The sequence below is a fragment of the Rhamphochromis longiceps genome, linkage group LG3 (assembly GCF_057381845.1).
Source record: "Rhamphochromis longiceps isolate RC_006_pf linkage group LG3, R_longiceps_female_GT1.1, whole genome shotgun sequence".
NCBI lineage: Eukaryota > Metazoa > Chordata > Actinopteri > Cichliformes > Cichlidae > Rhamphochromis > Rhamphochromis longiceps.
Genome location: NC_140559.1, coordinates 11334579 through 11346640, shown reverse-complemented (window position 1 = coordinate 11346640; position 12062 = coordinate 11334579). Strand labels below are relative to the sequence as shown.

Below are 12062 nucleotides of genomic sequence, written 5' to 3'. Positions count from 1 at the left end.
AGGACCGAGCGTGACAGGGCTCCATCACCGGACAGTTACAGACACTTTTATTACACATTAAACACACACAGAGCCTCCTGCTGCCATCCAGTGTCTGAGCTGGTGCTCCTCCTGCAGGCCGCAGCTGTGGATCGATCACCTGTGGATCAGCGACTCTACAGGACATCAGAAATGCGACATGTGGAGGAAAAAGCAGCAGCTTGCAGTCTGGACTGGAACATGTTCTTATCCTCTAACAGGGACCAAAAACAGGGAGAAGTCTGCCATCTAGTGGTGATAAAGTGGAGCTGCAGGGACATCAAGACGTTGAGAGGACAGCAGGAACACTGAGGGGTGGATGAAGACAGATTAAAGGGAGACGAGCAGGAGACACAGAAACATCATAGATGATCTCTGCACATCATCCTGGAAGCATTCAGTGTTCCTCGTGTTGTCACGTTACAGCCTTATTCCATGACATTCATTTTCACCTCTGCACAGTCAGCTGACTGTCCATGTTAAAGTATAAGATGGACACAAGTACTCACAGCCCCGACACTCATGTTTGTTTAGCTGTGCACACTGATCGTCTGTCAGTAATGTCTGCAATCTGGGCAATCTTCTGCGCCTCTCATCTAGTACCTACTCGGCTGAGCTCAACCTAGTTTCTAGGGTTTTCCATCAGGTAGTAGTACCTGGTACCAGGTACTTTTTTAGCAAATGCTGGCCTGGCTTTCCAACCGAGCAGAGTCAGTCTAAAAATGTGACATCAAAAGCCCCCGATTGGCCAGCCAGCGGTGTCATTAGATGAATCACGAGTTAGATGAAACCTGGCATTTCTGAAACTCGGCAACAAGGGTTACCTACAAACTGACATCATGGTGCTCGAGTCTGACAAACACCCACAGACCAAGCAGCGGGTATACCATCGCCTCAATGTCCTCCATTGTGTTTGTGGCACATAGACACATGGGATGTTGGTTGTGTTCCCATGACAACCCCACACATATTGAGGTGAAACTCAAATGTAATAGAGCACGACACAAACAGAGGCGGGCTCAGGCGAGTGGGTGCTAAAGGAAACCAGCTACGACAGCCTGCCTGGAGTTTGCCCAAAGGCCTGTGAAGGACTCTCTGAAGGAAAAGACGAATGAGACATAACCTGGTCCAAAAGTGTGCTGGACATCGAGCTTGGGAGAAGGTTCATCTTCTGCAGTGTTGGGGAGTAACGGCATACATGTACCGCCGTTACGTATTTACAATACCGAATATGAGTAACTGTATTCCGTTACAGTTACCGTTTAAAAAGGTGGTATTCAGAATACAGTTACTTTGTTGAAATAAATGGATTACACTGCGGTACTTTCCTGTTTCATTTTGTCGCGGGTCAGGACTGTTTGGGTTTTGTTTGACAGCTACGTTCTGTTGTTCCAGGCAGCAGCGTTACGGTTGCCATGGTTACAGGGCGATTCACTCTCTCTCTCTGCGACTGTGTGTTTCCTGGGTGAGAGAGCGCCTTTTTGTTGTTGTTGTTGTGCTAAGCTAACAGGCAGAATGCTACAAGCATAGCTCTAAAGAATGTAGCATCATGGGCAGTGTAGTCCGTGCTGCAGGGAGAATGGACTGCCATACACGTTATGTGTCTGTGAGCGCGAGGAGGGAGAAAAAGGAGAGTGGAAAGGTACGAGTTGTCATCGAGGAAAAACGGGAGCTGGAAGCATGTAAATATAATAATAACCACTGCAGCCAAGAAGAGTGCCTGACGAGCCCAGTTGTAAGTAAGCTATTAAGACTCGACCGTACACCGTGTTCGTGTTTTCCTCTGAAACAATAAGTTCCGTTGGAGCCTTTCAACGCCTCTCTCTGTCTCTCGCAAGAAAAGTTGACCCACACAACAAAGTAAAGCTATTTTTCGGCTACGAGCCCGACACGGAACACGCATTAGTCAGATATGTGTGATATGACCAAAATCTCATATCCCGATATAAGAATTCTATCGTCCGATAAGGATATAAATCACAAAAATGTAACATTTTCTGTAAATTCTGTGAATCTCGGGCAGCTCGACTTGCGTGAAGTGTTTCCAGCTGCGCGTCCTTTACCCGGAGTCGAGTGTTTTAACGATGCGTGAAACGATGCATTTTTAGACATAAGTTGTAACGACTGCCGTTTTCTTTGTGAGTATTTATTACACGGCGTGCTGCGGGGAGAAGCCTGTTCTAACGTCTGAGTCTAAGGTTTATTTTTTAGCACCTAGCGGCTCTTTTTTACTTCTCATCCGTAAATAGCCGTGGATCTTCAGTAATAGTAATAAATCACACAGCAATAGTACATTCACATAGTTGTAAACAGCATGATAATATATTAAGTAATCCAAAGTATTCAGAATACGTTACTCTCATTGAGCTACGTAATGGAATATGTTACAAAATACATTTTGGGGCATGTAATCTGTAATGGAATACGTTTTAAAAGTAACCTTCCCAACACCAAGGTCATTATCGTTAACGAAAACTAGAAGTGAAAAAACATTTTCGTTAGCGGAAATAAAAATAAAAAGGAAAATAACTACAACTGTAATGAGTGTTCACAAAACTAAAATTAACTGACTTTATAGCAAAAGTGTGTTTAGTTTTCATTGATGTGTGCGTGCAAAACTATTAAAACCCTGCCCAACACTGATCTTCTGTAACTGCGGACAAAAAGTGCTTGAACAACATATTTTAACAAAGGCTGAGAATACCTGTGCATGTGTTATATTTTTCTCTTAAATGTTTTAATAAACATTTAAGAATTTTGATTTGGAGTACTGTGTGTAGTCAAAGGAGCTTGCAAAGAAAAGCGTCTGGACTTCTTTAAGTTACTTGAAGACGTTTCACCTCTCATCCGAGAAGCTTCTTCAGTACTGTGTGTAGAATACTGAGGTCAAAATGAATGTCATCCTTTCTGGAATAAGCCTGTGACATGACAACTTGCTATTTTTAGGATGCAGTGGTACCATCACAGGACCACCACAGACCAGGACTCCCAGGGACCTGCAGGAACCGTTTAGAACCACCTGTTTGGCCTCTCTGTCAGGGGTTGTGCCCCAGTACTCATCACACAGAGGAGTGTGAGGAGAACCATACACTAAACATACAGAGAACTTTAAACACCTTTATGGTTAAATGAGGGTAAAGGGCCTTGATCCCTTCATTTGCTCTTTCACACAGAGCTGGTTCTGCCTCAGCGTCTTCAGAGAACCAGCCCACCGTTCTACAGGTTTAAGACGTAGAGCTGTGGGCTGCTTCATATGAATCTTCCTATGAAGATACATTTGGGGCAAATTCTGATTATGGAAGACAGTATCTGACGACTGACGCTACCATCTGTGATCTTTCAGCAGGAGCTCCTCCCAGAACAGGTAACATCAAAGGCCAACACTGGACCACTAAGGTGCTGGTTTTGGTTTTTGGTACCCGCCTTTTATAATAAGATCAGGCACTGGCACGTAGTCGGTATAACTCAGGTACATCACAGCTGAACTGTTTCACCTATCTAACAGCACCTCAACCAGGATCCAGGTTCATCTCCTGACCAGACTGACATATCAGAACCAGACCCATTGGAATTGCCAGAACATACGGGGGAGGGGGGGGGGGTATATAGTATAGGGTATATAGTCCTGTAGGAGGCAAATACTAATTTCACACAGGAAATCCAAGGACCTTCTAAGAAAGGTTTACATGTGTTATCATAAAAGCAGGTCTTTTTACTACCAAATCTGATATGCACCCTTTGAGAAGGGCCAACCTATCATTAAGTCCTCTAGACCTGGACCGGTCAGAAGTGTACATGTCCCGACTGTGGGTCAGAGGGTGGTCCTCCTGGGGGCACATCCTGTAGCAGGGTCCTGCCCAGTGGCCTGCTGATAGGATAGTTCGGGGCTGGAGCATCCTCGGCCCAGTCTATTCTGGGCAGCAGCTGGTCCATGTGAGGTCCCGGTGGTCTGTGCAGAACTGGGTAGGTTGTAATGTTGTGCTCCCGCTCAAGCAGCAAATGTCCAGGAGCTCGATTTGACCCATCAGGTCTGTAGGTTGTGATGGTTAGAAGAGACGTTTCCTGGTCCAGGGTCTGCAGGGGCTGGGCCTGCTGGTCCATCTGATACAGCTGCTTCTTATGGACCTGGCTGTGGTCCTGGTGGTCCACTCTAGGGGTACACAGCTGCTTCTTGTGGTTGTGTAGATAGTCCTGGTGATCCAGCTGGGCGTGCTCCTGTTGTTTCTTCTGGTTCTGGATGCTATCCTGGGCCTGGTGGTGTATGCTGATGTGGTATTGTGATCTCTTCTGATTCCGAGAAATATCCGGATCATGTTGGTCCATCTGGGACTGGTATGGTGGTTTCTTCTGGTTCAGACGGTGGTCTTTTCCCTGTTCATCGACTGGAGGCTGGTACTGCTGCTGCTCTGGCTTTTTCTGGTTCTGGAGCTGGTCTTGGTGATCCTGGTTCTTCTCGAGTTCCATCTGAGCGTGGAACTGCTGCTTCTTTTGGCTCTGGATTTGGTTGTGAACCTGGTTCTTGATGTCCTTCCAGTGCCGCCCCCTGAGGACTGGTTCTAAGTCCAGACAGCGCTGACAGACCTCCTTACCTGGTACGGACTGGACCAGAACATGGACTCCTAATTGCCTCCAGATGGCCTCCTTCTCTGCAGAGGACCACGGCCGCCGTCGGACCTTCCTGGGAGCCACAGGGACTGAAAAACCAACAGAATTGGAGCACGATGAGACTAATCTGCTAAAGTCAAAGTAGTAACATGAATCCAGGTGGACTCACCTGAGACAGATGTTTGCATTCTGGCTTCAGGTGGAATCGCAGAGGTCACTGGTTTGTTAGAGCTCTTTGACAGAACTGTGAACAAAGGTGGGCACAGATAGGTAAACAGCTCCAACAACTGGTTCTATAAAGTTAGAAGTTCGGGAACTGATCCAAACCTGCGGCGAGGTGTGGACTCACCTTCTTGTCTGAGGTCGTTGTCCAGTCTTATCTGGACAGGTCGTTTCTTTGGTTTAGTTCCTCCATCTGTAGCAGCTGGAAAAGGAGAAAAACTGGGTCAGTAACACAAACTTTGGGATCCAAACTTCTCTAGCTGAAAATCCAAAACTACAGTCACATCCTGGTTCTTCCTAACCCAAACATTACTGGACGTTACTGAAGATGCTAAACTAAGCAGGAGGGGCTGGACTGTGGTCTCACCTGGATCTGGGTTCTGCAGGCCCAGGTTGTCCCACTCCCGGCCCAGCATGTGGTAGAAGTCGGTGGTCTTGGCGGCAGCCTCCCAGTCTCCGTCCTGCAGGCTCTCTCCAATAGCAATCTCACAGACTGTCTTTAGTGTTGTTTTCACCGCCAGTGGAGGGCGGCTCCACCTGTTTCCCGCTGCCTTCCTGGCCGCGGACAGCGCCAGGCTGAGGCGACCTGGGGCCAGCAGGTCCTGCAGGCTCTGGACGCCGGAGTCAAGGGATTTAGCGGCCAGGAGCAACCTGCCAAGTTCCCGGAGCTTCTGGCTTATGTAGTCGTACCTCCTCTGACCACTATCCTGGTTCCCCATCAGCTTGTTGCCATACTTACAGATCAGCCAATCAGACTTCACCTGGAGGCAGAGAGGAGCCAGTTACCACAGAGAAAGGTCAGAGAGTGTAGATAGTGTTAGGTGCACAGACAGACAGGTGAGCTGACCTCGTAAGACACATTATCTTGGTTCATGCGATGCAGGATTTCACTGCAGCTCTCAGACGCTCCACTGGAGATCGGCAGGAGCCGCGACGCTGCTGCCTGCACTCTGGTCCGTTTCCTGGCTCGGTTCACAGCGGGGTCAGAGGTCGTGTTCTGATCGACACTTGGGTCAGAGGTCATAAGCTGTTTGGTCCCGGTCTCTGCAGTCTCACCAAGGGAATCCTCAGGTATGTCCTCTCTGGTGACATCACAGGGCAACTTACTTGTGGAACCAGAGGTGGCGTCGTTGGCGGGGTCAGCGTTCACCTCGGCTTTGGACGGGTTGATGGCGAGCTTCTTGCGACACGACACCTGATGCTTCCACAGGTCAGCACGAAGGAAAAATCCAAGACACAATGGGCACGGCAGGTAGTTCCTCGCATCCACATCCTCAGAGGGCTGACGCCATGGCACAATCTCACCAGTGCCCTGCCGGATCACCTGAGGACACACAGGGAGGCGGAGTAAATGTACCTGTAAGGAACAGAAAACCTCACCGGTAACAGACAGGTAAACACAGGTGTTATTGTAGCATCTTTAAGTTAAACTATAAAGCTTGAGGCAACTGTTTATGTGATTTCCTGCTATAAATACATCCATTGATTCATTTTGTTCTGCTTATCTGGGGCCGAGTCTTGGGGGCAAGCCCAGACCTCCCTCTCCCTGGCTACTTCCTCCAGTTGGCCCTGGGAACCACCAAGACATTCCCACCCATAATCTCCCCACTGTGTCCTGGGTCTTCTGATGGGACATGCCCAGAACACCTCACCAGGAGGCCCCATCTCCAAGGGAGAGGAGAGGCACCTTTCAGAGAAAGCTTGTATTTCACCTTCAAATGTTTTTTGCCTTGTTTGGTATCATTCTCTTCAGCTCAGTCTCACGTGTCTGAATTTACAGATATGTGTTCACTGACAAACTGTAGTAACACAACTGACCTGAAATCACACAAAAACATAAAATCCTAGTAGCAGTTTCTTTTTTAACTGTAAAAACCATAAAATTATTTTCATAACTTGCAAATACAACTTGCACATTTTGAAAACTTATATTTTAAACAACAAAGTTATATACAACTATTTATCTAAAAATGCACCCACTGCATCTGGCAGGCTGTTTTTTGTACAATCACTTAAAAATACTACTGAAAAATACTATAACTAAAACCAGTTAACAATAAGATGCCCCAATAATTATTTGTGTCAGTAAAGAAAATGTGTCTGTCCACCAGCAGACAGAGGAGCCACCACAGGGAAAAACCTGCAGGCCCGACCGCAGCAGGTGGACAGTGGAGACAGTCTTTACACTGCAATCTGCCTTTGTGACATTCATTAGTGCCCTCACTGACACACAACAACAACTGCACAACACGCTAACTATACACTCCACACTAAGCATCACAAATCTTCCACATCTCAAAACCTGTCTCTCGCTCGCTGCCGCCACCCCTGCAGATCCGCCCCTGTAGATCCGCCCCTGCAGATCCGCCCCTGTATCGGGCTGTAACGTTTAAAGCTTCCACTTGAGGGAGGTAACTCACATTACTGCTGCTGTAGTAGTGTTGCTTTATTGCATTACACTCAGTGCATTTCAATCATTTATCCTGCGAGTTTGATAGCTAGCAAAATAATAATAATTTTAAAAAAGAGCAACGTGAACAGTCTCGAAATCTATTGATTGAGCCTTAAAACTCTGACATTGTGAACAGGGCCAAATCCTTTTACTTTTCAGGTGGATTTGGTCCTTGTCACGACTGCAGTGAGTGTCTCAGACTGAAACAAATATGCAGCGGTGTAAGGAAGCAGAGGCGCAGAAATGCTGCTTTTACACTTTGAGTACACTTTACATTTCTCTGATGAGAAAATGATGCAGTCAGACAGTTATTCATGCTGAATGAAATACTGTTACAGTTTCCTTCCACTGTCTGATTTTGTCCTCAGCTGATCAGCAGCACTCCACCTAAACTACACACAGTGCAGGTGGAGCACTGCTTTCTCCTCCTGAATCACGCTTTGTCCAAACCTCTCCAAACTGCTCCCACCCCTGAGGTTTACCTTCAGCCTGAGCCACGTCTCATTTGTCCTGTATCTGTTGGCTGCCTCTGAGGTACCACGGACTAACAAACCCTGGTCCTTCAGCCTGATGGGCCCCTCCCCCTCTGCTGTCCACCACCTGGTTTACTTACTTCATTGATTTATAGCACTCTTCACAGGACAAAAACCACATAGTGCTTCAGAATAATATAAAACAGATAAACATAAAACAGCACAATCAAATACTCAGCTAGTCTAAACAAATTAGTCTTAAGATGATGTTTAAAAGAATAAATACAATCCAGGCAATCCAGAGAACTGCACAACCTGGGGGACGCCGCTCAGATCTGTCCCCTCAGGTTCAAACATACCAACAGGTTGAGGCTGCGCGAGGGAGTGTGAGGCTCTAAAAGATCAGTAATATGGACAGGACATGATTCAGAGCTGTAAAGGGCAGATTTTAAAATGAATTCTAAGATGTAGCCAGTGTAATGAGTGTGACACTGGTGTACTGTAGGGCTGGGTGTCATCACTGATTTCTAGAATCAATTTGATTCTGATTCACAAGGTCCTGATTCGATTCGATCCACGATTTGATTTTTTGCCTCAGACAGTCAGAAAAATTATAATTCTGATTGTTTATCAGTACATAACCATTTTTATATCTATAAAATATATGTGAGACTTTATCACAGCAGATGTCTTTGTGTCAAAGAACCTGAGGATAAAACAGAAGAACATGAAGGTGACTTTCTGGCCTGAGATTTTATAGCAGTTAAAAATATTCTGCAGTAGATCAAAAATGAAAGAAAGTCACGAATCAACATGTGAACATTACCTGATGCTGCTGACGTGCAGCAGAGCAAAGTTACAGACGATTACAGACACAGCCAGGGGTTTTGGAATTTTAAGAAGTTTACATTTCTTCAGTATTGAACAGCAGAAATGAGTCTTGTGCGTAATAAGCAAGTGAATAAAGCAGAAAACAGATTTTTAGATGGGAAACTGTTCTTCAACACAGAGAGAGAGCTGTGCATGAAGTGGGATTTTATCGTTCTGGCAGCAAAACAGCCAAAGTCCCCAAAGAGGGAATTCATGACGATGTTTATGTGAAGCATAGTTTGGATCTTCTTTTCTTGATGGTTTTGTCTCTCCAACCAAAGTTGACTTAAACTGCATCTTGAGAATCGAACACAAAAAAAGACGTAAACACAAAGCGCGCACCCGTCAGCGCCTCACAATCAGTGGGCTGTCGGCTTTCTCACCTGATGCCGTGTTTGTGAGAAAGCCGACATCTCACTGGTTCTGATCCGTCAGAACAGATCAAATATGTGTTTCGGCCAAAATCGATTCAGGATTTTAACGAATCGATATCGTGTTATTCAAGCTAGAATTGATGTGAACCCCTAACGTAATGCTCTTTTACGTGTCTTGGCTGGAGACGGTCACGATTGTTTTTGCTCAAAGACAAAGACTTACAGTGATCTAAGAGAGAAGACATAGAAGCATGAAGAATCATGTCTAACTCACATTTAGAAAACAATGTTTGCAGTTTGGAGATATTTCTTAGCTGAAAAAGGCAGTTCCTAATTAACTGACATCGTAGACTCTGGAATCTCTCCTCCTCGATACGGCAGGAGTCCATGGCCATGACAAATGTACATTAATTTAGTTGCACAGGTAACAACTAAAGGCACCTGAAAGAAACAGGTAAACTGACCGGTAGCAGACACACCGGTAAGACGCACAAACTGACCTCGATGTTGTGTAGATAGTTGCCTCGGCAGCGCAGGTGCTCCAGCAGCAGGTGGCGTTCTTTGGAGCCTGTCGGCAGGGTGCTGGCAGCCAGTACTTCCTGTTCGTCGGCATGCTTCCTCAGCAGGTGGCGTGCGATCTTCACCTGTGGCCGTCGGCAGAACACGCAGTAATGCTTCTTGTCCCAACGGCGCTTCCCGCCGCTCCACGTCCTCTTCACCGTCACGCCCTCCTTCTTGTCCTCCTGGCCCCGCCTCTTCGATTTCTGACCCCGCTTTTTCTCTATATGACCCCGCCTCTTTGCTCTCTGGCCCCTTCTTCCTAAGGTGCGGCGGTGTGGCTGACGCGCAGCGGGCTTTGCCGGCTCTTTGTCAGGAGAGGACGGGGCGTCGGAGGCTGGGACCTCTGTCTTGTTCTCCATGGCAACGTCAGCATGGTCCTCCATGGCAACAGACCTCGATGACACCCTGATGATAAAACAAAGAAGCAGCTTTAGCTGTGAGCTCCACCTGCAGTCCCTCAGCAGGAACACGTAGTTCAGGGACTCTTTGTAACTCTGTGTTTTTGAGGACTCTCGTCTTCATAATGGAGGCAGCCACACCTGCACACCACATCAGTATAGGCATTTCCTTTATGGCGGGGCAGTGTGTGAGTCACAGGTTCTAGTGAGGACGACATCGATGCTCGACATTTTCTGTCTAAAGTACAAGAAAGCGTGTTTCAAACATCTGCACTTCAGATGCTCCACAGTGTGGAAACATCTGTATTCAGCCTCCTACTCTAAACATGGAGGAGGAGCAGCAGGTGTTGTGGATCCTTCACCTGAGCCACTGAGCGTGATCCTCCGAGGAACCATCGCAGGGTTCTGACACTGAACGCTCCTCACAGGGTTAAAGGTGCACACGTGTCTGCATCAGAGGCTCCTGCAGGGCCCTCAGGCTGTGGTGGAGTCAACATGAACACGAGGCCTCCTCCACACTTAACGTGACTGTGAGGAGAACACCTGGACCAATCAGAACCAGCTCCCCGCTGACACACACACTTCTACAGCTGGACTCCACATGTGACAAACATCTGGATTATAGAGGCTGACACACTGATCTACCCCAACATCAGAAGCACCTTGAGGAACCAACACGAACCCACCTCCTGATCAGGACCAGAACAAACAGCCTCTCACACTGACCCTGCCAGCCGTCATCAGCCTGCAGGTGTGACAGGTGCTCTCACCTGTGCAGTGACCGGGCTGCAGTCACGCCACGCTCAGGTGTGACTGACAGGCGTCTCTGTCCGATAATGGAAGCTTATTTACGACAGCCTGGTGCTAACAGCTAGCAGCACACAGGCTAACGCAGCTGTTAGCACGGAGAGCTAACGAGCAGCTAGCTGCAGCTAACCAGAACCGGAACCGAGCGCTGCTGGGAACCGGACCAAACCGCAAACACGACCAGAACCGTCAAGTGAGAGTACAGAACCGGGACACTCCTCACCTGCTAACTCCAGCTCTGCGCTCCCTTCTTCTTCTTTTACTCCACCACTTCTTCTTCGCTGTCGGAGGTGAAAGGGCGTGATACCGGTGCGTTGGCGCCACCTGCTGGTGTGGAGCACTGAGGCTACAGATTCCTGTTAAAGTCAGGCGGTCCAGCCTCGAGTCTGTGATGGATGAAGCTGATGTTCTTCTGTCAGACAAACACAGAGGAGTCTCCCTGTACCACTGTGTTATGACTGGTCTGTACTGAAGCACCACAGCATTAAAATGATGAGAGCACGCTCAGTTAACAGGGCGGCTGCACTAATCATGAACAAACACAAAGGTAAACACTGATCAATGTGAACTTTACCGGTGGTTACACCTGGATGCACCTGTCTGCTTCGCTTTGTGGCCTCTGAGGCTGTGATTACAGATGCTGTATGACATGTGACGTTGTTGAAGCTGCCTCTGTTATCTTCATGAACCCTGTTCTTGTTGTCAGTCTGCATGAGGACGTGGACCCTCATTTATCAGCTGCACACTTTCTGTGGTCACTGCAGGCTCTGAGTGAAGGCGTTAACACATGATGTGTTCAGGGCCCTGCGTCATTTTCATTATTAGCACATTATAAAGCACACTGATGTGAAAATCTTCATGAGATTCAAAGATTTTACAACATATTAAAGACTAGTTTAACACAAAATTGACTAATTATTAGCATCTTCAGCACATTTCATTAAATATTAGAGACAGATTGCTGTGTCATAAATTACACATTGTTATAATTACACAAAATGTGTTCTTCATACCTGACTGTTAGGACCTCCAAGCCTGTAGTTATATTCCTTATCTGAGCCCCTCCTCATTGTTCTTCTTCTTCCTTGGTGTAACCCTATAAATACAGTGTACCCCTTGGCCTTGCCCCTTTTCTACAATTCCCCTGTGGGAGAGGTGGGTGTCATTTCTTTCTAACACTGTAAAACACACATAATGTATATTTAGCCAACCTGATGTTTCTGATTGTGATTTTAGTTCAGTTATTGTCATCATTGTGCCTGTTTTTGTTAGACGCTTTAAA

General features: G+C 47.0%; 1 protein-coding gene across 2 annotated transcripts; it reads right to left on the bottom strand.

Annotated features, from left to right (window-relative positions):
* Positions 1-103: 103 nt before the first annotated feature.
* Positions 104-11163, bottom strand: LOC146672903 (uncharacterized). 2 transcript variants are annotated; one of them, XM_085401439.1, is made up of 7 exons: positions 11004-11163; positions 9515-9980; positions 5693-6202; positions 5213-5606; positions 4973-5047; positions 4793-4867; positions 104-4712 (listed from the first exon to the last, which is right to left on the bottom strand). In XM_085401439.1, exons 2-7 carry the CDS (start codon positions 9956-9958, stop codon positions 3802-3804), a joined length of 2409 nt encoding a protein of 802 aa, XP_085257565.1. In that variant the 5' UTR covers positions 9959-9980; positions 11004-11163; the 3' UTR covers positions 104-3801. The 2 variants fall into 2 exon arrangements, with proteins under 2 accessions (XP_085257565.1, XP_085257566.1); XM_085401440.1 differs by having other exon boundaries at positions 5693-6169.
* Between the last annotated feature and the right edge of the window lie 899 nt (positions 11164-12062).